Source organism: Marmota flaviventris, chromosome 8 (genome assembly GCF_047511675.1).
Source record: "Marmota flaviventris isolate mMarFla1 chromosome 8, mMarFla1.hap1, whole genome shotgun sequence".
NCBI lineage: Eukaryota > Metazoa > Chordata > Mammalia > Rodentia > Sciuridae > Marmota > Marmota flaviventris.
The window spans coordinates 112,309,098-112,333,992 of record NC_092505.1 but is presented as its reverse complement, the minus strand read 5'-3'; the positions used below and the strand labels follow the sequence as shown (position 1 = coordinate 112,333,992).

General features: G+C 40.6%; 1 protein-coding gene across 2 annotated transcripts in view; it reads left to right on the top strand.

Moving 5' to 3' along the window:
• Veph1 (ventricular zone expressed PH domain containing 1) overlaps window positions 1–11,662 on the top strand; it is a 210,894-nt gene extending 199,232 nt beyond the window's left edge. For both annotated transcript variants that reach the window (XM_027933955.2, XM_027933954.2), the window contains 2 exons: window positions 5,669–5,805; window positions 11,426–11,662. In XM_027933955.2, the coding sequence (XP_027789756.1) occupies window positions 5,669–5,805; window positions 11,426–11,662 (374 nt within the window). The remainder of the gene's footprint in view (window positions 1–5,668; window positions 5,806–11,425) is intronic.
• Window positions 11,663–24,895: the final 13,233 nt, after the last annotated feature.

Sequence of the window (24,895 nt, the reverse complement as noted above, 5' to 3'; positions counted from 1 at the left end):
TAACAACTCTAGAGGGGAGAAACCTGAAGCTCACTTAGGTTAAATAACTTACCCAAGACCAACCAGCTTCAGAAAGGACAGCATCCTTACCCCACAAATGATAGGCCAAATCAGAGAAAGTCCACACAGTCCTATGTGATCTAGTACATAAGGAGTAAATATATGACATTCAGCACACCATATTTAGTTAAAATTAGTTAAAACATTCAGAACTGCTGTGTACTTTAAAATCAGATGTAGGCTTTAAATTGTGAAATTCTTGTGCTAAAACGAAAGGGGTCATATGCCTTCAAATGTTGCCTTTCATTGCATTACAAAGCATCAGAGTCCAGCTTGCATGAAGGCCGCGGGTCCCTGGGACTGGCCTCTCCTTGGATTCTGCTCATGGTTCCCAGAATGCATCTCAACCCTCTCCCTCAGCTTTGTTTCTCTTCTGGTTTGGTTTGGTTTGGTTTCGATCAACCTTCCTGCTCTTGTCCCTGAGAATTCAGTTCAGACAATATCTGCTCCAGGAAGCTTCCCCGCTTCCTCTGCCACAGTTTATCCCAAGTGCCCTCTGACGTGCTCCCATGAGACCCTATGCACACGTCTGTCCTGTGCCCCGCCTCTGTGCTGGGACTGACTCTGCACCAGCCTCTCCTGCCTTCTTCTATCTCAGAGACAGACTGCCCTGTTCGTCCTTGCGTCCCCCTTCCCTGGCGTGTGCCTGCGTGGTACCTTCAATTAAGGCATTTGGAATAAAACAGTGGGGAGAATTAGTGAATGGCCAAAGGTGTTGATAAAAAGTGGAACTCGGTGTTCCCTGACAAGGGTTAACTGTTGAGCCATCTCATTAACCTGGAGGCAGCTACATTAACCCAGAGGCAGCTACGCAGCCCTTCCTTTCCTTCTAAGGCATCAAAAGATGTTTCTCTATATTTTGCTGCACTTTGCTCCTTCCTGCGCTTCCTCCAGAACAGGCAGTCCCCAGCTGTTAGTGCACAGGCTACAGCGGGATGGGGTACAAACTACCTGTGAATAAGCACATCTTAGATACCAATTCCGACTTCTGGCTCCTTAGAGTTCAGCACCAGCAGGTGTCGCCGTGGAGGAGTGAGGCCAGGGGTTTCAGGCAGATCTGCTTGGCCCCAGTGGGCTCACTGGGTCCTCCAGTCTGGGCCACAGCTCCCACCAGGGGCAGGTCTCCCTCAGGGTCCTAACTGACCTCTCCCCTTTTCTCTTTAGGCAGAGGGGTGTTGGGCCTGCAAGGCCACTGGCCCCAGAGTGCTAAGATGCCTGTCCACACCTTGCCCACACCTGTGTAAACTGTCCCTTTATTAACTCCTAAGCTACCCAGCTGGAGGCCACCTGCTTCCTGCAGGGACCTGCGTGGTACATTACTGACCCCAGCTGGGGAATACGAGGCCTTCTGAGAACTGGTTGGGATCACGGGCTCCAGGCCCCTCACTTGTCCTTTCTAGCAGGGCTTTAGAGGAACATCCCAAAAAAGTCCACATGGGGCTCCCGTGACTGACACCCAGTCTCTTTCCTGACTTACACCTTGGAACTGTGGATGGACTTGTCCTCTCACCCCCAACCATGGCTTCCCCCAGAGCCTTGGGAGCTGCCTCTGTTCCCTGCATTCTTAGGTTCTCCTGCATGTTTTCCCTTACACGCCTCCTCTGCACCCATCTTCCCCTTCTTCATCAGTGGCCGGCTCTTCCCAATCAGAAATGGAATGTCCTTTTTTGGGGTAACACTTAGCTTCTACTTCTCCAGTGGCACTAGCCAAGCTGGACACTGAGCTGTCCAGTTGGTAAAATGCTCTACCTGCTCACCAGATAATAAAGTTAAGCTCCCCGTGAGCCAGGTATTGTAACCCCTCAGATCTGACCACCATGTCTTTTGGCTTTTCTGTGCTCAGACATGTGGGTGAGGGATGGCTGAGGGATTGACAGATGAGTATTTGTCATCTTACTCCTCCTACAGTGGGGTGCTCAGCTTTAAGGAGTCTATTATTATCTCACTTTTACTCATCAACTTCACCTTGAGTAGCACCTTCAAAATTCATTTTTTGTCAATAAATATTATCAACTCTTCATGCACAAAAGGGTTACAATTGATGTATAAATATTTGTATTAGCATTCTGAAAAACAAAAATGGACAAATGTGGTAACAGATTTCCAACTGCACTAGAAAATTCAGTTCAATATCCCATGTCTTTTTCAGCCAGTTGATAATTAAAGAAAGGAACAGACCCCAGCTAGGGAAAATTTTTTTCTGGAGGTGAGGTGTTTGGAATGAAAAGATGTATTAACAAGAAAGTGAGAGAGGGCTTGAATATCCTATATGTGTTACATTGTAAACAAGATTGTTTTAGATACATGATCTTGCCCTCCTTGAATCATTCCACATCTTATTTTTCAAGTGGAATATGATAATCCTTAGAAAAAAAATAATTTTCTTTTTTTACTTTAGCTGTACAGAGGCTGTGGTATCTTATGAGAACTATTGCTTACAAGGACATGCTATAGGTGATAAACTCTTTAAAATAACACTGCCCGGTCGTGCATATGCTGGACATAATAGAAAAAAAAAATACAGGTATAGGAGAACAATTAGGAAAATTTTTAAGTCAGTCTCTCTCTCTCTCTCTCTCTCTCTCTCTCTCTCTCTCTCTCTCTCTCTTCTCTCTCTCGCCTTTTAAAACTATTTTAAAATTAATCTTACAGCTACAAATAGCCTGGCTTTTACTGAATCTTCTGGAGCTGACCAATACCTAAATTTTCAGCTACTTCAAGGGTCTGCTGACCCTTCCTTCCCAAGACCCCTCCCTGGACATTTTTCTCTTAGTGCAATGAACGCAGCAGCACGTTTCTGAGGTCCTTTGCCCCTCAGTCCCTGGCAAGCCTCCTATTCGGTCTTGAGTCTCTATCACAGGTAGTGTGGGCATGAAACCCAGCTCACCCCACGCCTCTAAGGATCCTTCAACTATCTGGCCAAGTGCTTCTTATAAACCTATGTCACGTACAGTGTGCGAGTGAAGCATCTGGATCTACCTTGAGGAGAAACAGAAGTGAATCCCCTGCACCAGACCCAGAGGTGAATCCCCTGCACCAGACCCAGAGTGTGCTCAGATATTACCAAAGTCAGTCACGACTCCAAATCATCTTAGGTGTTTTAACTATTTCAAATATTTCCATGGGTAAATAGGAGACACTGATAAACAAGAAATGTACCCTTATTAAATGATGTTACATTAAATTGCCTTACCATTAAAAACCGTGGCAAGAAAGCAGTGTGATTAAAGACTGGAATAAAACCTTTACTGAAATGGGGGAGGGGAGTGGGCTACCTGCTTTGCCATTGACCCCAAGTCCTCACACACACCTCTTTACTTTAGTTTTTGACCTCTCAGCTTCCCTTTGAGCAGAAGGGGGCTGCTGTTATTTCAAGTCTGAACCTTCGGAATTCATATTCAAAATCCTTGAACATTATAATTAGACTATTTTTTTCTAATTTGAAAACATGGCAAATGTTTTCAAGGTGTTTTAAAAAACATGTTTTTTTTTTTTTTTTTTTTTTTTTTTAATTTTTAATCTTATTCTTGCCATGGGATTTTTTGGTAGTGATGGTTTTCATTTTTTTTTTTTTTTTTTAATTTTTGTTGTTGTTTTCCTCTTGAATCTTGAAACTTTCTTCCTCCAGCAGCTCACACTGGGACTCTATTGTATGGTGTGAATAAACACCTACTGAACCCCCAGTCCAGACAGACCCCCAGGCTGCTCCTGCTGTTTCCTGACTCCTAAAGATATGCATACTACTCTCCCTGGTCTACCTTGATCATAGCCCTTATCACTACCTATTAATATACTTGATACATATTTCCCATTGTTACCCTTAATTTGAAGTTGACAAGAGAACAGCCAATTGAATAATAGTCATGAGACAAGGAGAAAAAGTCAAACTATCCCTAATAGAACTTTGCTGATGAAAACTGAACTTTTCATTATTCTTATCCCAAAAGTGTTCTGTCAGGATAGACAATCCACCTGTCTGAGGTCGTTATTTGGCCTACATTAGGAAAAATATATATGATAGTGTGAAAGACAGAGTTGTTCTCATGTGGTCAAAAAGGCTCCATCCAGAGTTTTTCCAAAGCAGTGAAACAAATTTCATTACTTTCAAAGTGCTATGAAAACTAAGCATACGTGTGTATAAGTAAATGTCTCCCTGCTCTGAATGCAGCTTTCACTGTCTGTCCCCACTGAAACCACAGGCTTTCACATAAATTTAATGAGTTAATCTTATATCATTGGTCAAAGGAATGAAATCCTTTGGTATGTCAGCTTCTGACACTGTAATGGATCTTCTGGATTCCGTGATTGTGCGTAATCACACTCTGCGTCAATGTAAGATGCATTCAGGGAACAGACTCCCTCACTGGGCCAGGTGCTGAATTAGACACCTGGTAACTGAGCAAGCCCCTGCACCTGTGGAGCTTCAGCTGAATGGGGCATAAAGCCATTAGTCAGACAAATGCCAGTGGCCATCACAAATGCAGACAATTGATAAGAAGAAATGTGCTATGAGAGCATGTATACCAGAAGCTGCTCCAGCCTAGGTGTGGGAAAGGTGTCTTGAAGGAAGCATTTTAAACAGAGAGAAGTGGTCAGTTGTTGACTAAGGGAAAATGGAAGTACGGAGAGGAGAATGTTTAAATGTTTCAGAGACTGGCAATATGGACAAGAGATTTGGGGATGTTTGCCTTACAGCTTAGTGTAACGGCTTTAAAAAACTTGTCTTTTGGAGTATTGCATTGACTTTTGCTGCCAAATATTTAAATATACTTGGTTTATGATTATTTATTAAGCTATATTTCTGAGCAGTTCATGTGTCATAAAGCATGGAAACTTGCATTTTATTATCTAGGTATTGGAAAAATCAATAGTAGGAAATGAGCTTATGGCATTTTAACTATTTTGGGCCAACATTTCACACTTGTTATATACTGATTTGGTCATTTTGACCTAAGGAACAGAATGACATGAAACAAAGAGGCCAAAAAGTGCAGGGAGTTGTGTGTCTGATGAACCCAGAACCCCTGAGCCAGAGGCTCCTTTGTGAGCTAATTCCCTTATTTTTTTAATTTATTTTTTTTATTTATTTGTTCTAATCAGTTATACATGACAGCAGAATGCTCTTTGATTCGTTGTACACAAATGGAGCACAATTTTTCACTTCTCGGTTGTACACGAAGTAGGGTCACACCGTTTATGCAATCATATATGCACCTAGGGTAATGGTATCTATCTCATTCCACTGTCTTTCCCATCCCCAATCCCCCTTGCCTCTCCTCCCTCCCCTTTGGCCCATCCGAAGTTCCTCTACTCATCCCATGCATCCCCTCATTATTGATTATCATCCACTTATCAGAGAAAACATTTGGCCTTTGGTTTTTTGGCAGAGCTCATTTCTTTTGAAGATCTCAGTACATTTTCATCATTCTGTCGGAAGTGTGCATCCTTTTAGGGACAAAGGAGGAAACGTTAACCAAATTCACAATTTATTAGCCCACTTTTCAGGTATGCTTACTGAGTTCTGGTTCATTATACAGTTCTGACTCTTGATCACTTGCCAAATCAATAATGGAAAATGAATGGCTTGATCGCTCTGTTACCTCAACAGTTATAAACCAAGATGGGCAGCCTCTCATCGAAGGGAAACTGAAGGAGAAGCAAGTCAGATGGAAGTTCATCAAAAGGTGGAAAACTCGTTACTTTACACTGGCTGGAAATCAACTTCTGTTTCAAAAAGGAAAGTCAGTAAGTTCTTCCATCAACTTTCATGCTTGTATTTTTAAAGTCTTGACCTCCACCTGCTGCTTAGTTAAACTTTCGATAATTTATAATCCTACATACAGTATTATTTTGTTGCAGATGTCCTTTTTTTCTTTTTTTAATATTTATTTTTAGTTGTAGGTGGATACAATATCTTTATTTCATTTTTATGTGGTGCTGAGGTTTGAACCTGGTGCCTCCAGTGTGCTAGGCAAGCACTCTACCACTGAGCCACAACCCCAGCGCCCAGATGTCCCTTTTTCTACTCCAATCCCCATATTAGTTGGCTCATAGTCCCCCTTCAGTTTACTATGGAAGCTTTTTTTTTTTTTTAGTTGACTTAAGCTTTAGAAATTGAACTAAAGAGCAATTGACTCAAACATGGTGCTGTAAATTTTCTTATGTACCACCTACAGAAATTTATGGCTTATGATATTGACTCTGGTTTTTAAGAGAGCTATAGGTTATATGTGGAGGGCCAAGGAAGGGGAATGGTAGGCAGGAAGGAAGAAATAAAAGTTGATTTAAGTATCTTTTATATTAACAAAGTTTAATTTTTATGTTATTTATTTATTTGCTTATTTATTTATTTTTGGTACTGGAGATTGAACCCAGAGGCACTTATCCTCAGCCCCTGCCTCCCCCCCCTTTTTTTTTAGTGGTGCTAGGGATTGAACCCAGGGCCTTGTGCATCTGAGGCAAGCACTCTACCAACTGAACTATATCCCCAGTCCCTCTCCATCCCTTTTTATTCTTTAATTTGAGACAGTCTTGCTAAGTTACTGAGGCTGGCTTTGAACTTGCGATGCTCTTACATCAGCCTCTTGAGTCCACCAGGATTACAGGCCTGCTTCACCATGCCCAGCTAACAAAGTTCAATTCTGATTAGGAAAAAGATTACTATCTTTCATTCACTTGACATTTAGTTTATGAATAGAATAGAATACTAACAGAATTAATAAATATTAATGTAATTTAAAATCTGAGACAGGATGCTCAGTAAATACCTGGATTCTATACTTTCAGTGAAAGTCCTCTGAAATAGTATCCTATCTCAGTCAAGAGGTACAGGTATCCTCTTTCTTTCTTTTTATGACAGTTTCATTCATTATTAAACTCTACTTATTCAGGATTGGAGCATGGAATCTTGAACTACTTCTTGGCTGTTTTGAAACCTAATCATAATAGCAACTATTCAGTGTCTGCCATGCGCCCCACTGCACAGCCTCACACAGCCTCAGAACAGTGCTCCAAGGCCAGCACTACTATTACAGTCACATTGCCAATGAGGACTGTGAGACTCCAAGGGCAGCACTGATAGAGTGAGGGAGAGTGACACTGGATTCCAGCTCAGGCTGTGGCACCAGAGAATGTTCTTAAATGAGGGTACACGCTGCTTCCCATGCACACTTAAAACATGCAGCCAGGGATGTATTATTAGTCAGCAGCCTCCAAAGACACAGAACAATGGCATCGAGAGACACACAGAGGGGATTGACTGTAGAAATCAGCTCACATAATTATGCAGACTGAGACGTTCCACAAGATGTATCTGCAAGTTAGAGCACCAGAAAACTGACAGTATAACTGAGCCCAAGACCTAAGGCCTGGGAAACAAGGGAACAATGGTGTAATCCCAGACTGAGGCCAGGGGCCTAGAACTGGGGGTGAAAACAAGAGAGGGACGGCTTAAGTACCAGTGTCCAAAAAGGTCCAAGAACAGGAACTCTGCTATCTGGGGTCAGGAGATGGATGTCTCAGCTCAAGAAGAGAGAGCAAACTAGCCCTCCCTCACTTCTTTTATCTTTTTGGATTGGATTAGATAATGCCCACCCATATTGGTGAGGGTAAGTCTCCTTTACTCATTCAAATCTCTTCTGGAAACACCCCCACAGATGCACTCAGAAATCATATTTTTTTTTTAATTTTTATTTTTTAGTTATCAGCGGACACAACATCTCTGTTTTGTATGTGGTGCTGAGGATCGAACCCGGGCCGCAGGCATGCCAGGCGAGCACGCTACCGCTTGAGCCACATCCCCAGCCCAAGAAATCATATTTTAACAACTAGCTGGGTATCCACTAGCCCAGTCAAGTGGACACATACACTTAACCACCACAGAAATCAAAAGATGCCTAATTAATTAATGAAAGACGTTAAATTAGTTAAAAATCACAATTCACTCTGGATATATGCATCATATATTTATAGTTCTCATTACAACTTTATTTGAAAATTTTACCCAATAGAAATTAAGTATGGTGCATCACAAATTCCAATCTATGCTCTTTAAATTAATAAGACTTTTTGCTAGGTTTTTAAAATATTTTTGCAACACTTTTAACTCACATTACTTCCTTAATCTGTACTGTAACATTCCAAGGGGAGTTTTTCTGTGACTGAAGATCTTTTTTTTTTATTTTTTTTTTGTTTTAGGTGGACACAATATCTTTATTTATTTTTATGTGGTGCTGAGGATCAAACCCAGTGCCTCGCGCCATGCCAGGCCAGCATGCTACCACTTGAGCCATATCCCCAGCCCCAGATCTTTTTGAAATTAAAGTATAATGGCAACTTCAACTTAAATGAATTTTGGAGGTTTGAAGAAAAATCCTTTTAGCCAGGTTCACATTGAAGCATTTTTAAAGTACTTAAAATGATCATCTGAATTTCCTGCATTTGTTCAAGAAATCTGGAGATGTAATGATTTCTCCTTAAGAGAAATCAGAGTTAGTCTATAAGGATATTTTTCTAGAACACAAATAATGACATATACTTTTAAACTCAGGACTCTGTTTTGGGGGTTTTTTGTTTTGTTTTTGCTTTTAAACAGGGATTGAATCTGAGGGAACTTAACCACTGAGCACTGAGCTGCATCCTACTTTTTATTTTATGGTTCCCCCCACCCCCCCCCCAAAGACAAGTCTCTCTAAGTGTTTAGGGCCTTGCTAAATTGCTGAGGCGGGATTTGAACTTGTAATCCTCCTACCTCAGCCTCCCAAGCCACTGGAATAATAGGTATGCACACAGTGCTTGGCTTAACTCAGACTTTTAAGTAAAGTTTAAAGAATAAGGTATTTTTATTTAAGGTTTTGGGATTGGTTTGATCTGGGATTATTGTGTTATTTTGTTTTGTTTTGTTTAGCCCAGGTAGTAAATTTATAGATCTTATGTTAAACTAAAAAAGAAGAAGAAGAAAAGAATAAGCTATTTTACAATCAGTAACTTGTTTGACATCTTGTCAGGGAATAATGGTTTGGTATTCCAAAAATCTGACAGAACATGTGGCTCAAATTGTAGGAAATAATGTGATACAGCATCAAGACCACAGCAAAATACCTCTAATCTCCAGGGATACAATCTGCCAGTGGTCATCAGCTGAAACTTCAGCCACATCATTAAAAAAAGTCATTCTTTTATGAGGGAAATGTGTGTTTTTTAATTAAAACTGAGGCTGAAAGATCATAGTGCAATTTTTTTTTACTTTTGCATCCTTAGGGTCTTGATTTCCACCAACCAGCTCAGCTACAGTGTCCTTTACTTTCTGTTTATTCCTATTTTAATTGATTCACTGTTCCTCCTCAGGTTACTATGGTAATTTTTAAATTTCCTCATCAGTTCCCCCATGTATCAATTTCTCTACCTCAGACTAATTGGAAGAAATATAATTTTATTACTTTAATTTAAACCAAATTCAACTAACAAAGCATTGTCTAGAGTATGCATCTTCAGACTTTCTCCTGCGAATACCCTAAAGTGATTTTGAAAAATTTGTGCAATACCTTGCAGCATTTTCAGTTGCATCAACACCTTCATCATATGTTTTAGCAGATGCACAGACTGTAATTTCCATTGTATTATAAATATCGACACTTAAAAATAAAATGACCCTACAGGGTGTGTAATCCCAACAGCTTGGGAGGCTAAGGCAGGAGGATGGAGAGTTCAAAGCCAGCCTCAGCAATGGCCAGGCACTACACAACTCAGTAAGACCCTGTCTCTAAATAAAATACAAAATGGGCCTGGGGATGAGGTTCAATGGTTGAGGGCCCCTGAGTTCAATCCCCAGTCCTTGAAAATAAAAAATTTTTTAAAAATTCCTCTCTCTCCTTTAAATATACTTATTAGAATAAAATATCACAACACATTGGAATCTGACATCATCCATTAATTTTTAAAAATAATATAAATTAATATCTTCATAGAGATATTTACATTGCTTCTTTTTTTCCTTGAAATAATATTTCTGTTGTATTTCCCCACAGAATTTACCCCAATTGCCCTATAATTTTCACTATAATGAAACTATATATAAATTGAAATTTAATTGTTTTAACTCCTTGCGATCATCAGTCTCTAGATATTAATATATTCTGATTAAGTTATTTTTCTTAGAGTTTACATCAGTTACGAAAATTCATAAGTCTAAAGCCAAATTTAATAAGCAATTATTAGACATTAGAAAGGAAAATGTTATGTCTTGATGAAGTGGGTGGAGAGCGGCTGCTTGGTTGACAGCTATTTCCGGGCCACCAGTATGTTAAATTGATTTTTTGTGTGCCGCACCTGAGATTTATCCAAGTGGAACAACACACCATGAGGAGGCTGTGAGGGCCGGGAAGGGTGCCTTTTCATGGCAAAGTGAAAGAAGGGTACTTGGAAAGGGGGGATGGAGAGGAGAATGGACAAGATTCTCAACCACTGATAACTCACCAGTAGACAAAATGTATTCAGGAAGCTTGAAGACCTGAAATTGCTTTCCAGAAATATTTAATTGCCTTCAGACAATTGTGCTAGCCCAGTGTGAGGATCCTGGAGTTGCAGAGAACCTTAAGCCTCTGTTTTCATTAAAGACAAATGCTGCTTCATTCAATATTCTTTCATCTAGTGTATATAGGCAATACATGTTTCCAAAAGTTTGCAGGAGGTTTGGAAAAGTTTCATCTACTCAAACATTGGACCCCTGTTTGTTTATTCCATTACAGTCTCATCCATCCCTTCCTCAGAGGTAGCACAAAGGAAATTTCAATGTTGTGCCTCCTAAACTCTCTGAAATTCAGAGTTAGTAGAACTCCAAATTGGACTGCTGTGTTCACTAGAAAATGACAGAAAATCAAAGCACTCTCCCCCCTCCCACATGATAATGACATTCTATAGATTGCTATCTTGTGTCAACTTAATGGATTCTACAACAAGGTCCCAATTGCCTACTCCCTTGGTTTTCTACTGGCTCTTCAAGGCTTTCATATCCCAAATAGCAAAGGTCTTGGGTCACAGGAAGTGAAAGGGTCAGCCCTCCTTTAAAAATCCCCTGGCAGCCAGGCACTGTGATGCACACCTACAATCCCAGCAGCTCAGGAGCCTGAGGCAGGAGGATCGTGAGTTCAAAGCCAGCCTCAGCAATGTATGGAGGCACTAAGCAACTCAGGGAAACCCTGTCTTTAAATAAAATATTTTAAAAAGCTGGGGGTGTGGCTCAGTGGTAAAGCGCCCCTGGTATTCAACTCCTGGTACCAAAAAATAAATAAAATAAACCCCCTTGGAAGCCAGAGGCTTAGCCTATAGCAGCAGCCAGCTCATCTTCTCTCCTCCCCATGCATTTCAGAAAGATGATCCCGAAGATGCCCCATTAGAGCTCAGCAAGGTACAGAGTGTGAAAGCCGTGGCCAAGAAACGCAGGGACCGCTCTCTCCCCCGGGCTTTTGAAATCTTCACAGACAATAAAACCTATGTTTTCAAGGCCAAGGATGAGAAGAATGCAGAAGAGTGGCTGCAGTGCCTCAGTGTGGCAGTTGCCCAAGCCAAAGAGAGGGAAAACAGAGAAGTGACCACGTATCTGTAGGGACTTCCACTCCAGCCTCCCAGGAGCATGCCCAGTGGGCCTTGCCAGGGCAAGGAAAGGAGAGAAATGCACCAGGTCAGGCTGTGTCCTGCTGAATGCTGTGGGGTAGTCCTCCCTAAGAAGAAGCGCCTGCAGGGGCAGAGTTCTCAGTAGGCATCACACCCTAAGCCTGCTGTCAGGACTTCTGTCTGAAGCCAGGAGCAGCAGGAGCCACAGAGCACCCCCTCAGGGCTGTGGGCTAGGAAGGCAGAGTCCCCAATGCAGGAACTCCTGTAGAAATGCCTTTGAAACTATGAAAACAACTTCCAGTGAGGCTGAACTACCTGAGGAAGATTGGTGCTTCATGAAAACCAGTCTGTCAAAGGTATTAAGAGAAAAAAAGCTATTAGAAAAAAATAATAAAAAATTATTATTGAAATAATAAAAATAGCTTTTTTTTTAATTAGGAAAAGTGGAAGTAATGTACACTGAAGAAAATCATTCAACTTACTACAGACACCTAACCACATTTATCCTCTCTGTATGAAGGAGGCTAAACATGGTAAAAACGGTTCTCAAAGTAAGCCACTTATGAAAGTAAATGTCTGTCTTTCAGAACTACTTATTTAATTATCCCTTGGTTCTTATAATCTAAAGTTTAGAGACTTGGGCCCATCTCCTGCCCAAGGCAGTCAGAGAAGATGAAGAAAGCATAGGAAACTATTTTCTCCATCTTTCAACTATGTGCCATCTCCAGTGAACTCAAAGATGTTAAATTAAAGTTCTGTACTTTTCTTTGTTGTATTCAGCCTGGCAGCATCTCCAGATGACAAACATTTATTGGTTTTCACATATATGCTTTTTTTCTTTATAATTAAGTGGTGGAAGGCAGAATTCTAGGATGACTTCCAGTGCCCCATGCCCTGGTATAACACTCCACCACTTGAGCATGGGTGGGACCTGAAACTGGTTTCTAATAAAAAAAAAAAATGATAAAAGCAATGGAATATTCTCTCCCAAGATAATGTCATATTATGGCAAAAGTGAAGAGCGTTTTGCAGACGTAATTAAGGTCCTTAATAAGCTGGTTTTGAATGAATCAAACATGTATTTTCCTGGGCAGGCTTGACTGAGTCAGGTTAAGTTCTTTAAGACAGAGTGAGCCCGTCCACAGCCTTCCTCCTGGCCTTGAATAAGCATGCTGCTGTGAGTCCAACTGCTGCAAGGAAATAAAGTTTACCATCAACCACTTGATCTTTGAAGAAGATTTTTAGCCTGAGAAGAGAGCCTAGCGCCAGGTCACCACCTCGACTGCAACTTCATGGGACACTCATCAGAGGACTAAGCCATGCTTGGACTCCTGGCCCACAGCAACTTTAAGATGACAAATGTATGCTGCTTTAAACAGCTAATCTGTGGTGATTTGTTATGCAGTGATAATTAATACTTCTAGAAGCTCATTTGGAATATACAGAGGATAACTCTCTTTATTTGAAATTTATTTATTATGTAATCTAGAAGCCTGGAGGAAGATTATAGTCAGTACCCTGACTCTACTGCTAATTCACCAGAATGGGAAACACAAAAGTAATCATGTTTGGGGCTGAGGTTGTGGCTCAGGGGTAGAACGCTTGCCTAGCATGTGTGAGGCATTGAGATCGATCCCCCACACCATATAAAACTAAAAAAAAAAAAATGAAATAAAATAAAATAAAGGTATTGTGTCCATCTACAACTAAAAAAAATTTTAAAGTAATTATGTTTGACAAAGAAACTTAATTTTAACTTGTAAAATTTGAATATATTGTAAGATATAGAAGTTATTATGCATTGGAAATAGAGTTCTAGAGGTCAAATTCTGGCTTCACTGGGTATACAGATAGTTGCTAAAGATGTAGAACTAAATGAAATTATGCAAGGAGAATAAAAAAGAAATAATAATTAATAAGGACCCCTTAGGACACCAGCATTTAAGCAAAGGCAAGCTGGATTCACTGGCTAGCATTCAGAGATGATGTAGGCCAGGGCACAGAGAGCCACAGAAGCCCAATTAATGATTTCCAGAAGAAGGGAGGGACCAACAATCTGAAATGCTGAAGAGTAGTCACTCAAGATAAAACTACACTTTCTTTGGAAGCAATTGATGTCATTGGGAAAAATAATGTCACCGTTGTGCACGGTGGCAGACACCTGTAATCCCAGCATCTTGGGAGGCTGAGGTAGGAGGATCACAAATTCAAAGCCAGCCTCAGCAACAGTGAGGCGCTAAGCAACTCAGTGAGACCCTGTCTCTAAATAAAACACACAATAAGGCTGGGGATGTGGCCTAGTGGCCAAGTGTCCCTGAGTTCAATCCCTGATACCCACCCCACCAAAAAAAGAACAATGTCCCTGGAGTGAACTGAAGAATTGCTGGGAGTCAGGAATTTAAAGTTACAATTGAACTAATCTTTCAAAACAGTGGTCTAAGATACTAAGACACTAGGGAAACACAGAAAGTGCTTCTGTGTTTGACTTGAAACCCAGAATACCTCCCTCACTGTTTCCCAGTGGTGGTAGGGGATGAGCTAGACCAAAAGAACTGTTAGGAACCTTTTGGGCAAGCAAGGAGCAAAGGATCAGTAGAGGGAACAATTCTATGAAGGTAACAGAGAGAGAAAAACATGCTCCATTTGCAAAGTGGCCAATTCTTAAGATGATAAAGGACCATTCAAAGATTTTAAGCAGGTTTGCATTTAGAAATATGTCCCTGGGCTGGGAATATAGCTCAATTGGGAGTGTAGAGTGTAGAGTGCTTGCCTTGCATGCACATGGCCCTGTGTTCAATCCCCAGCACCACAAAAAAAAAAAAAAAAAACTGGAAGAAAAAGAAAAAGATAACTCTGACAGTTGTATGAAAATGGATTGTATGGCTATTAAAATTTGTTTCAGGGAGACCACTTTTTTCAATGAATGTGGAGACTTTGAGGTAGAGGCTCCGGGAGCGGTGTCACAGCAGAGGAACTAGAAATGGTGCTGTAGTTTGGATGTGGTTTGAGTGTGTCCCTCAAGGGCTCATAATTGGATCTTGGTCCTCCATAGGCAGTGTTGGGAGGTGGTGTGGAACCTCTAAGAAATCGGGCCTAGTGGGAAGTAATTAGATCATGAAGGGCAGTGCCTTGGAAAAAGATGATGTAGTTCTCTGGAAACCCTAGTTAGTTCTGTAGAAAGGGTTGTTATAAAAAAAAAAAAAAACAAGCCTGACACTTCTCCAGCCATTCTGGCTTCCTGTCTTGCTATGTGATTAGTTCCTCTTACCACTGAAATGCCATCTGCCATAGGTCCTGATTAAAGTCAAGCCAAGGCCAATGCCCCATGCCCTTGAACCTCCTAAACTATGCACTAAATAAACCTCTTTTCTTTACAAAGTTCTCAGCCTCAGATATTTCATTATAGTAAAGGACAAGGGACTCATAGAAATGGAGAGTCAGGGAAATTGAATTGGTAAAAATGGACGGGACAGGTGATGGGATGGAGCTGTAGTCATAGGAATGGAAAGGAGTCTGCTGACTCCGGAGGGCTTGCTTGTGAAGCTGGGTGGTTGGTGGTGGCACTCACTCATAGAAAATTCAGAAGCAACGGTTGGAGACATAAAGCAGATGGTAGATTTAATTTTTTTCTTCCTTTTTTTAACTTTTCTTATGTTTCTTTCTAAAAGAGACTGATGTTTTTCATTAAATTAAACTTGCTTTAACTGGCACACAAATCTTGTACATATTAATGGGGCATCCTGTGATGTTTTGATCCATGTATAAATTGAATAATCAGGTTAAATGTATCCATCAATTTAAACATTTATCACTAATTCATTGCAAAACATTCAAAACTCTTTCTTCTAGTTTATTTTTGTTGGGTTTTTTTTTTTAAATATGCAGTGCAAAAATCATTATCTATAGTCACCTTACTGTGCAACTGCACATCAGAACTTCTTACTCTTAGGTAACTGCAACTTAATACCCTTTGGTCAACCTTTCCCCATGAATTTAGTTTTGATGTGTACATTCAGAGTATAGACAGGCAACTCACCTTGGACTAGGGGGACATCTCCTGCATGAAGTTGGGAGAGACAAGGTTGAGAACAGGTGTAGTTGCAAATGATTCTCTAAATGTTGTTTTTAAATCTACCGCTCTGAAGAGTTAGTGAATAACCCCAGCTATTCTAATAAATTATGAAACCTAGTTACAGACAAATAGTCACAAAGTGGGATGGGTCTGCATTAGTTATTAACAATTTGGATACCAACAACGTGCTCAAACCTTGCATGGTGAGGGTTGTGGTCAACAGTGGCAATGTGCTGCCCCTTTCCTCAATGAATATATGGTCTGAGAAAGAGGAAGGTGGTTCTGCCAGTTTAATTGGGAGGAAGAATTACTTCTACTACTTATCACAAAGTCCTGGTGATTTAGTTAACCGTGCTCTACTTTAGAACACAACTCTCAGTGCCCTCGAACAGATCTAAAAAGAAGTAAATGTGTGAAGTACAAATAACAATTTCACTTCATGATGCAGACATTCCAAATGCAAGCAAATTCTCCTGGGCTCATAATCAAACGAGGATTTTCAAAACCATCATCTTCCCATGGATATTTCTGGCACTTTAGTGACCACAGGCTTACCACAAACCAGCCTTCCCCAAGAGAACTGCCATTGCTGACCTGATCTAAACAAAACCATTTTTCTAAAAATGTTGAAACCTCAAAAAAAAAAAATGTTGGTATGAATAAAATGATATTTGTGGAAGGAAGTTCAAGTGGTTTCATTTTTATTTCATTTTGATTCTTCTCCTCTCCCAGATAGCCTTGGTAAACCTGTTAAGTATTTCATCCAGTTATTTCTTGAGAACTTAGAGTTCAGTGAAAATAAATGCTCAATACTTTTCTAATATTGAGATTTCTGGAAAATACTTGGTTGTCAAAGCTGAGGAGCATTTCCTGGGTCATCTTCAATTCACCTCCTTCCAATAGGCACAGTCAGGTCTATTTGCAGTGCTGACTTGTTCTCTGGCATAAATAAAAATCACACAAGTAAGGAGGCATTTCCCAATCTCAGAAGGAATTCAAGGTGTATTACAGAGAAGTCAACACCACGGCCTAAATGCCCTGAAAAGGATCTCCAGTCCCCCAAACCTAAAGTTTTTAGGTGGAAAACCAAGAATAACCTAAGATATCTTATTCCATAACGAAGCTAGTATGCGGAGCCCTTAGCACCACTTCTCCCCAAACACGTCCTGAGCGACAGAGGGGTTGGAACACCAGGAAGATGTCTCTGAAGCAGTGCAGTCGGGAAACTGGCACGGGCTTGGGTGTGGACACGAGATTCTAAAACTAGATCATTAAGCTGAGCAAGTTATCCATCTTTCATCACTAGAATGGGCTTAACCATATCTGCAGATCAGAACCAGTGAGAGACACATGTCATGTAAAAGCATAGAGCAGAGAATCTTTAACTTAGTGGGTGCTTGAAAGAGTCACTCCACTTTTTTTTTTTTTTTTTTTTTGTATCCAGGACTAAACCCAGGGGTGCTTAACCACTGAGCAACATCCCCAGCGCCCCCCCACCACCACCGCTTTTTGTGTTTTTTTTAATAGGGTATCATTAAATTGCTGAGGCTAGCCTCAAACTTGTAATCCTCCTACCTAAGCCTCCCAAATTGCTGGGATTACAGGTGTGCACCACCATGCCCAGCTCCATATATATATATATATAAAATTTACCATTAAGGACAAAATCTTCCTAAAGAAACTATGATGCAAGTCTTAATGATAATTCTGAGTAGTGTTGTTACTTCAAACATCATATACATATTCTGAGGGATTTGGCAGTTACTCCCACTTTAGGTACATGAGTTGGTATGAGATAGGTAACTATTTTGTGTCAATTTCAGCAAGAAAATGAAACATGTTTTTATCTCCCAGTGAGTGTCTTCCTTAGGTAAAACATTTGGTTGTTTCTTTGCAAGACCATTTGGAACTCTGTCCCTCCTCCAATGGTGGCTCATTGGCTTGCTAATATCACATTTAATCTCCGCTTCTGTGTTTCAAAATCAAATGGCTTTTGATTTTGAAATCAAATCATACTGCAACTCATTAAAGATCTACTAAACAGCAATTAACACATACAATGTCAACCATCCACATAACTTAATGGAAATGACTTCAAAAGGTAATGGGTTAATGGTTAAAAATCCATCTATATACAATCATTTTCAAAAGTATGAGATCAGCCATTCCTGTGCTGCTTGCCTTCTCTTCCAAAAGGAATAAGCACACAGACCATACTTCTGGTACCTATATATCCCCTTCCTGGGCTTTTCTTCATCCAACCCCCTTCCCTGTTAGGAAAGCTGGGTAGGGAATGGGCCAAGATGGCAGAGGTGGTACATCCTTCTGTTACCAGGTTTTGCAAGGCCCTTCAGCCATGTACTTGGCACAACAGCAACTGGCTCTGGTGGAAGACTTCACTCCCAGAGACTGCCAGGAGAACCCAGCCTTGGCACACACATTCCATATTGGCATTTTTCTCATTCCCATTCCAGCCCCAGTACATATTGAATTTGTTTATTTCCAAGAAATTTTTTGGGGGGGTATGAGGAGGAAAAGCTAGAAATCCTGGGACTTTCTTGCACAATTATCTATAAAATGATAAACAGACACATTGTGTTTACATAGCTCCTTTATGTCTTTTTGAACAAAACTTTTTTTTTGTACCAGGGATTGAACCAAGAGCACTTAACCACTGAGCTACATCCCCAGCCATATATATATATATTTCTTTTTTTTTTTAAGAGACAGGTTTGGCTGAGTTACTTAGGGCCTCTCTAAGTTGCTGAGGCTGGCTTTCAACTCAAGATCCTCCTGCCTCAGCCTCCCAAGCTGTTGGGATTACAGGCATGGGCCACTATGACCAGCTAGACCAAACTTTTTAAAGCTTACATCAAATAAAAACGGATTCCTCTGCCTTTCAATCAATAAAATAATTAGAATTCACTTTAGTATAGAGAATCTGGAGGAGTTATAAAAGTACTCAAACAATGTAACAATTGTGAAGTAATCAAATAAATAGCAGGCTCATTCATTCACAGGAATCACAGTGCTCCAGGAGACCTCATTAGAAACTAAGGGCAAAGGAGGTTAGCAACTATAAATTCTAATTTTTCTTTTCTTTTTTTTTTTTTTATTCTTTTGGAATTCTTTGTTACCTTATTTTTTTACTTGTTAATCAGTCCGCTCATGTTAGTAGAATATCCATAGTACACATCCCACACATACACTTTGACACAGGTATTATGATACAATAATTATTTTCACATGCATTTTGTAGACATCAATCTTACTGTTCATTATCTCCTATTAGATTTATGTCTCTATTCTCTCTATTTCCTCTTGGCTGGAATTTCATGTAATCAGAAGAAACTCTATGTGTGTTGCTCAGTGCTTAGCAGAGATTCACTTTCTACACACCAGATTTCCTTTGGGAATATTCTATTCCCTCTTAATTCAGAGCTATAATAATATGGAGGAAATTATCTAAATGTCTTTTCTCTCACAAGAGAAAAACAATGATTCTGTTTGCCAAGCTAGCTCATAAACCCAAAGATCAGAATGAGTCCCATCTTTTTAATTTAGCAAAAACCAGCTTGGAAAATTCTATCCTGGAAAATTATAATGCTGAGGGTATGTGCATCTTAAGAGCTGATTTGAGGGCTGGAGTTGTGGCTCAGTGGTAGAACACTTGTCTAGCACACGTGAGGTACTGGGTTCAATCCCTGGTGCCACATAAAAATAAAACAAACATATTGTGTTCATCTATAACTAAAAAATATTTTTTAAAAAGAGCTGATTTAAGAGTATTTTAACCAGGACTCAATCAGATAGTTCATAGAGGAATATCTCATGATTTTCTGTGGGAATTCTGTGTTTGGTATTGGGGTCTACAAACTTTGTGATTGTGACATACTTGGTGACTAGGAAGCTTCTGTGCAGACACAGAATGCCTGGCTGCTAGGAGATACCTAGCTAGTGGGAAACTCCTACACAAAAGCATAGGGTCCCTGGCTGCCATATCATTGTCCTTCATAAGCTTACTCTGCTGCCCAGACCTGGGGTGCACAGGCTCCTCCCTCCGAGGTAATAAGACAACTCTGAAGGCGCTCTCTGGTCTCCATGGTGATGCCCTGGAGAATGGGGGCCCCTGTTTGTTCTAACCTGGACCTTATCTCAGTTAGCTAGCACTCAGGGTTAAAGAAATACTAATCAGAATGTAGTCATGGTAATGGGAGGTAGATGTTCTTTGAGTTAATCAACTCCCAGGCAGGGAGGGGCCGACACTTCACTTCCACACTTCTTCTTCACCACTTCACTCCTCTCCTCTCCACTCTTCCTGTCTATATGCTTGTGCTTTGGGTGTCTGTGTCTGTTCTTTGTGTGCCTCCTCGCAGGGATTCCTCCAAGTTTTGGGCCCCACTACATATTGTTGCCTCCTGAAATCCTACCATTGCATCAACCTCAGGTGGATACAAATCAGATTCTGCCACCGCCAGTGCTGCCACAGTCCGGCTCCAGTGCAAGAAGTCACTGGCAGAATGCAAGGCAGCCGAGCGAACTAGGCCAAGCTCTTCTAAGAAACTTACCATTCACTCAACACAGGCCAGGCTGTTGGAGTTGGAAGAATCATAGCTTGCTGAGTCCCACCTCCTCCCCCTGTGATGGCGCCCTCTTGTCTTCATGGCAAGTATTGTTTCCAGCTACTCAAGTCCTTCTAGGGACAGAGAGCCCATTATTTTATCCTCAGTCCACATCTTTTTAAAATGTTTTTTGATTATAAAAACAATATTATAGAAAATTCAGAAAACACACAAAAACTATTAACTTATAATAGAAATTACTCATAATCAATCAGAGAACCCAGAAATACTCCACAGAAGGGTTCAAATATGGTTCTTATTGGGTTACTCAGCATTTATATTTGTTTTCTAGAAAACTCTGCCTTTCCATAATTTCTCCCTTCAACCTGGTTCTCTGTCCTGCAGCCACACATGGCTTCTGCTCCCTTCACCGAGGCATTCATTTAACAAGCTGAGCATTCAGCATATGCCAGTCACTGGAACTCAAGGATGATCAATAAATTGTCCATGCCATTAAGAAACTTAGCAAATGAATGCTACAGTCTGAATGTTTGTGTCCTCCCACCCTATACCCACCCCCAAATATGTTAAAAACCTAAACCCTAATGTGGAGGCACAAAGAGGCAGGGCCTTTGGGTGATTGATTCTGAGGGCTTATCCTCATGGATAGGATGAATGCCTTTATAAAAGAGATCCAGGAGCTTGCTGGCCCCTTCTGCCACAAGAGACACAGCAGAAAGTTGCCATCTATGAGGAAGATATACGGGCACTTTGATCTTGAAGTTTTGAACCTCCAGTGAGAAATACATGACTGTTTTATGTTAAAAAGCCTAAGATATTTTGTTGTAGCAACCCAAACAGAGACCATAGTATATTTTATTTAGTAAGTAAATTAATACATAAAGGATTTCTGCTGTGTATTAGAAATGCTGAAGTGATCAATCTCCATGAAATGTATATTCTAATAGAAGAAAAAGACATTGAAGTCTTAATTTAGTATAGAATTGCCTTGTGACCTACTCTACAAAGAAGCTGATAACGAGGTTGTGAAGCAAGATGTCTGACCTCGTTAGGAATCAGGGTCAGCTTCCTGGAGGAAGAAGCAGTGCCTGAGAACTAAAACATGAACAGGAATTAAATACTGAAGGCAGAAAGAGAAGACAATGTGCGAAGACATTGAGAAGAAAAGGCACAGAGCACATTAGAGGAACTCAAACAGCCAGAATGACTGATGAGGGAAGGCTGAGAGGTGGACAAGCTATGTAAGTTATGCAGGCCCTGAGGGTTAGCAGGTTTAAAACAGGGATGGAACGATTAGATCTGCATTTTTATAAGATTACTCTAGCTGCTGCAGCCTGGAGAATAAGTTGTTGGGAATGCAAGAATAAAAACTAGGAAAGACAGAAGAATGCTATTACATTATTCCAGGCAAGAGAGATAATGAGAGTGTGAAGGACGTTGCAGCACTGGAAATGGGGGTAAAGGGGGGTTAGAGAGATGTTTTAGCAATAATTATTACAGGCCTCGCTGACTGATTGGAACCAACCCCAAGAATTCTGGTGTCAGTGGATCAGTGACAGCACCGTTTCTGACAAAGAATATTGAGAAAGTCCACGGTGAGAGGCAGTCTGGTCTGTGAGGGAGGCAGACATGTAAAGCGATCACACCACTGGGATGCGTGGCACTACAGAGACAGAGAAGTCAGCAAAGCCTCCACTGAAGAGGCAATAATGGGCTGGGTCTTGAAGAAGAGACGGATTTTTTTTCTCTTTTAGACCTCTCCTTTCACACTCTCTTAGTCAAAGAAATGACATATGCAAAGACCAGGATCAAAGATGAGATAAAGAAGTGGGCAAAGATGAGAACTAGGGTCATCTCCTTGAATTATGTACTTAATTTATGCCCTTGTTCCAAAAATTAATCATTATTTTGAAAAATATATGCTAGATTTGTTCAAACGTGGTGGGCACTGAGGCAGGCATTACCAAGACCCCCTTCCATGGAGGATGCAGTACTCCAGTGCTGATGGAGACAGCCTCCACCTGGCATTGCCTTCAGGGTGATAGTCTCAGCTGCAGGAGCCACCTGACTGCAGTCATGCCAATGGAATATGCAAAGCATGTGACTTCAGTGTTCCCTCAGCTGGGAAGGCTGCTCCCACAACTCCCGGAATTGGGTGTGACCCACTGGGAACTGGACAGCTCACCTCCTACCTTATTTGGTGAAGAACATTCTGAAGACAGCCTTTGAAGTTCCCCCATAGAAATAAAATGCGGACTCCCAGGCTCTCTTTCCAGCATGGAAGTTGGACCCCTAAGGTCGTAGAGCCACCCTGTCTCCGCTTTTCAAAATTACTTCCAAGTCGTGTGGGTTTTGTTCTTTGCTTTTTTGGTTTTTTTGCTTTTTCCCGTCTTCTTTTCTTAGCTTTATTTCACAGCCAGCCCACTTCACACAGAGGAACCCCAAATTCCATCACCTGCGCAGGACATGGGCGAGATCCTACTTCTTTTTAAACCTCTAAAAACCCTACTGTCTCCAAGTATTATCTCTGTTGCATGTTGCTGAAATGCAAATGCTTACAATGTAGAGTTACTTCCCTCCTATTTCCTTTCAACATCCCCTTTCTGAAGCAGTATATTCCTCCTGCATAGTTTGAATTAATAGATAGGAAGAGGAGAGGTGGAAAAGGTACATCAACAGGTAAAATGAATAATGAGAAAATTTTAAAAACATATTAATTAATAAATGATCATTTTTGGTTTTTTATATTTTGGGGTCTTGTTTCCTTGTTTTGCACTAGAGATTGAACTCAGGGGTGCCTTGCCACTGAGCTATATCCCCAGCTTTTAACTTTTTATTTAAGTTAAAAATAAATAATGTGGCTTAGGACCTCACTAAGTTGGTGAGACTGGCCTGGAACTTGTAATCCTCCTGACTCAGTTTCCCATGTCACTGGGATTGCAGGTGTGTACTATCGTGCCCAGCAATTATTATCCTTTAAAAAAATAGCATTCCTCAATGAAAACCAGAGGATAACACTAGTATATAGAACAAATAAAAATAATTGGAGCAGCAACTCAAAATTATGAGGCCCAGACAGACAGCATCTGGGAAGTTCCAAGTCAGGAATGAAGAGACTGTTCAAATTTCAAACATCCTTTCTCTAGGCTCATTCAAGTCGAATCAGAATTCTCCATTATTTATTTATATAATATTTACATATTTAGGATATCTGCTTCTAAAAGCAAAACAAGGCTTCATAAAGATGTCTGTTTGGTAAATAAAATTCCCTGAAAAAAATGTGAAGTTGTCCCTCAAAAAAAATGGCAAAGTTCTTATGGAAATTATGTTTGTTTTAGGCTCTGCCACCACTAACTAAGCTGAAGCCCAGCCAGTCTCTTTTACATCTTAAACCACTAGAAAGAACAGGCCTGGGAGGGATGTGTGGAAGTTCAGAGGCTCTGGAGACGAGCAAAGGATTTACACACTTCAATGTCAAAGTTCAAGAGGGCATGGCGGCCCCTAAAGATGGCACTGAAATAGCAGATACGCACAGAGTTCTGTCGGCCGAGAATGCCAAAACATGGAGAAACCTCATAGATGGCTTGACATGCAGCCCCAATGGGAAAGGACACAGGGAAATTTGAGATGTTTCCTGTAACTGAAAATGGATGATTTAGAGGTCATCTTAAACCATCTGAACAATGAGTTTTGGTCATCGTTATATCTAAGGCAAACAAAGAGAGCCATATAGTAGAATGTTTTTGGTGTTATTAAGGAAAATCACACTGTAACTGTGAAATTAGTCCCTGACTTATTACCGACATATTAGTGTTTCAATACTACTAGATCGCCCATGTGGGTGCTTAATTTCACAAACATTTGAAAGAATCTGATTAAGATAGGCTATTATGGGCTGGGGATGTGGCTCAAGCGGTAGCGTGCTCGCCTGGCATGCGCGGGGCGCTGGGGTCGACCCTCAGCACCACATAAAAGTGAAATGGAGATGTTGTGTCCACCAAAAAACTAAAAAATAAATATTAAAAAATTCTCTCTCTCTTTCTCTCTCTCTCTCTCTCTCTCTCTCTCTCTCTCTCTCTCTTAAAAAAAAAAAAGATAGGCTATTACTATAAAATTCTTCAGGACAGAAAAAGCTATAATGTATAAAAGAATGCACTGAATCCCTTATAACCACCCCAGAGCTTAATAAAGCACTATTAGAAACTATATGGGAATGGTGGTACACACCTGTAATCCCAGCAACTTGAGAAACTAAGGCAGAAGAATGACAAGTTTGAGGCCAGCCTGGGAAACCTAGTGAGACTCAGTCTCAAAAAATAAAAAGGACTGGAGATGTACCTCAGTGATAAAGCATCCCTGGGTTCAAGCTCCAGGACCAAAACATTAGCAAACAAAACAAAATACCAATGATAATCTTCACAGAACTAGAAAAAACAGTTCTAAAATTCATTTGAAAGGATAAAAGACCTAGAATAGCCAAAGCAATTCTAAGCAAAAAAAAAAAAAAAAAAGGAAGAAAGAAAAGAAACAATGCTGGAGGCACCACAATCAATACCTGACTTCAAATTAC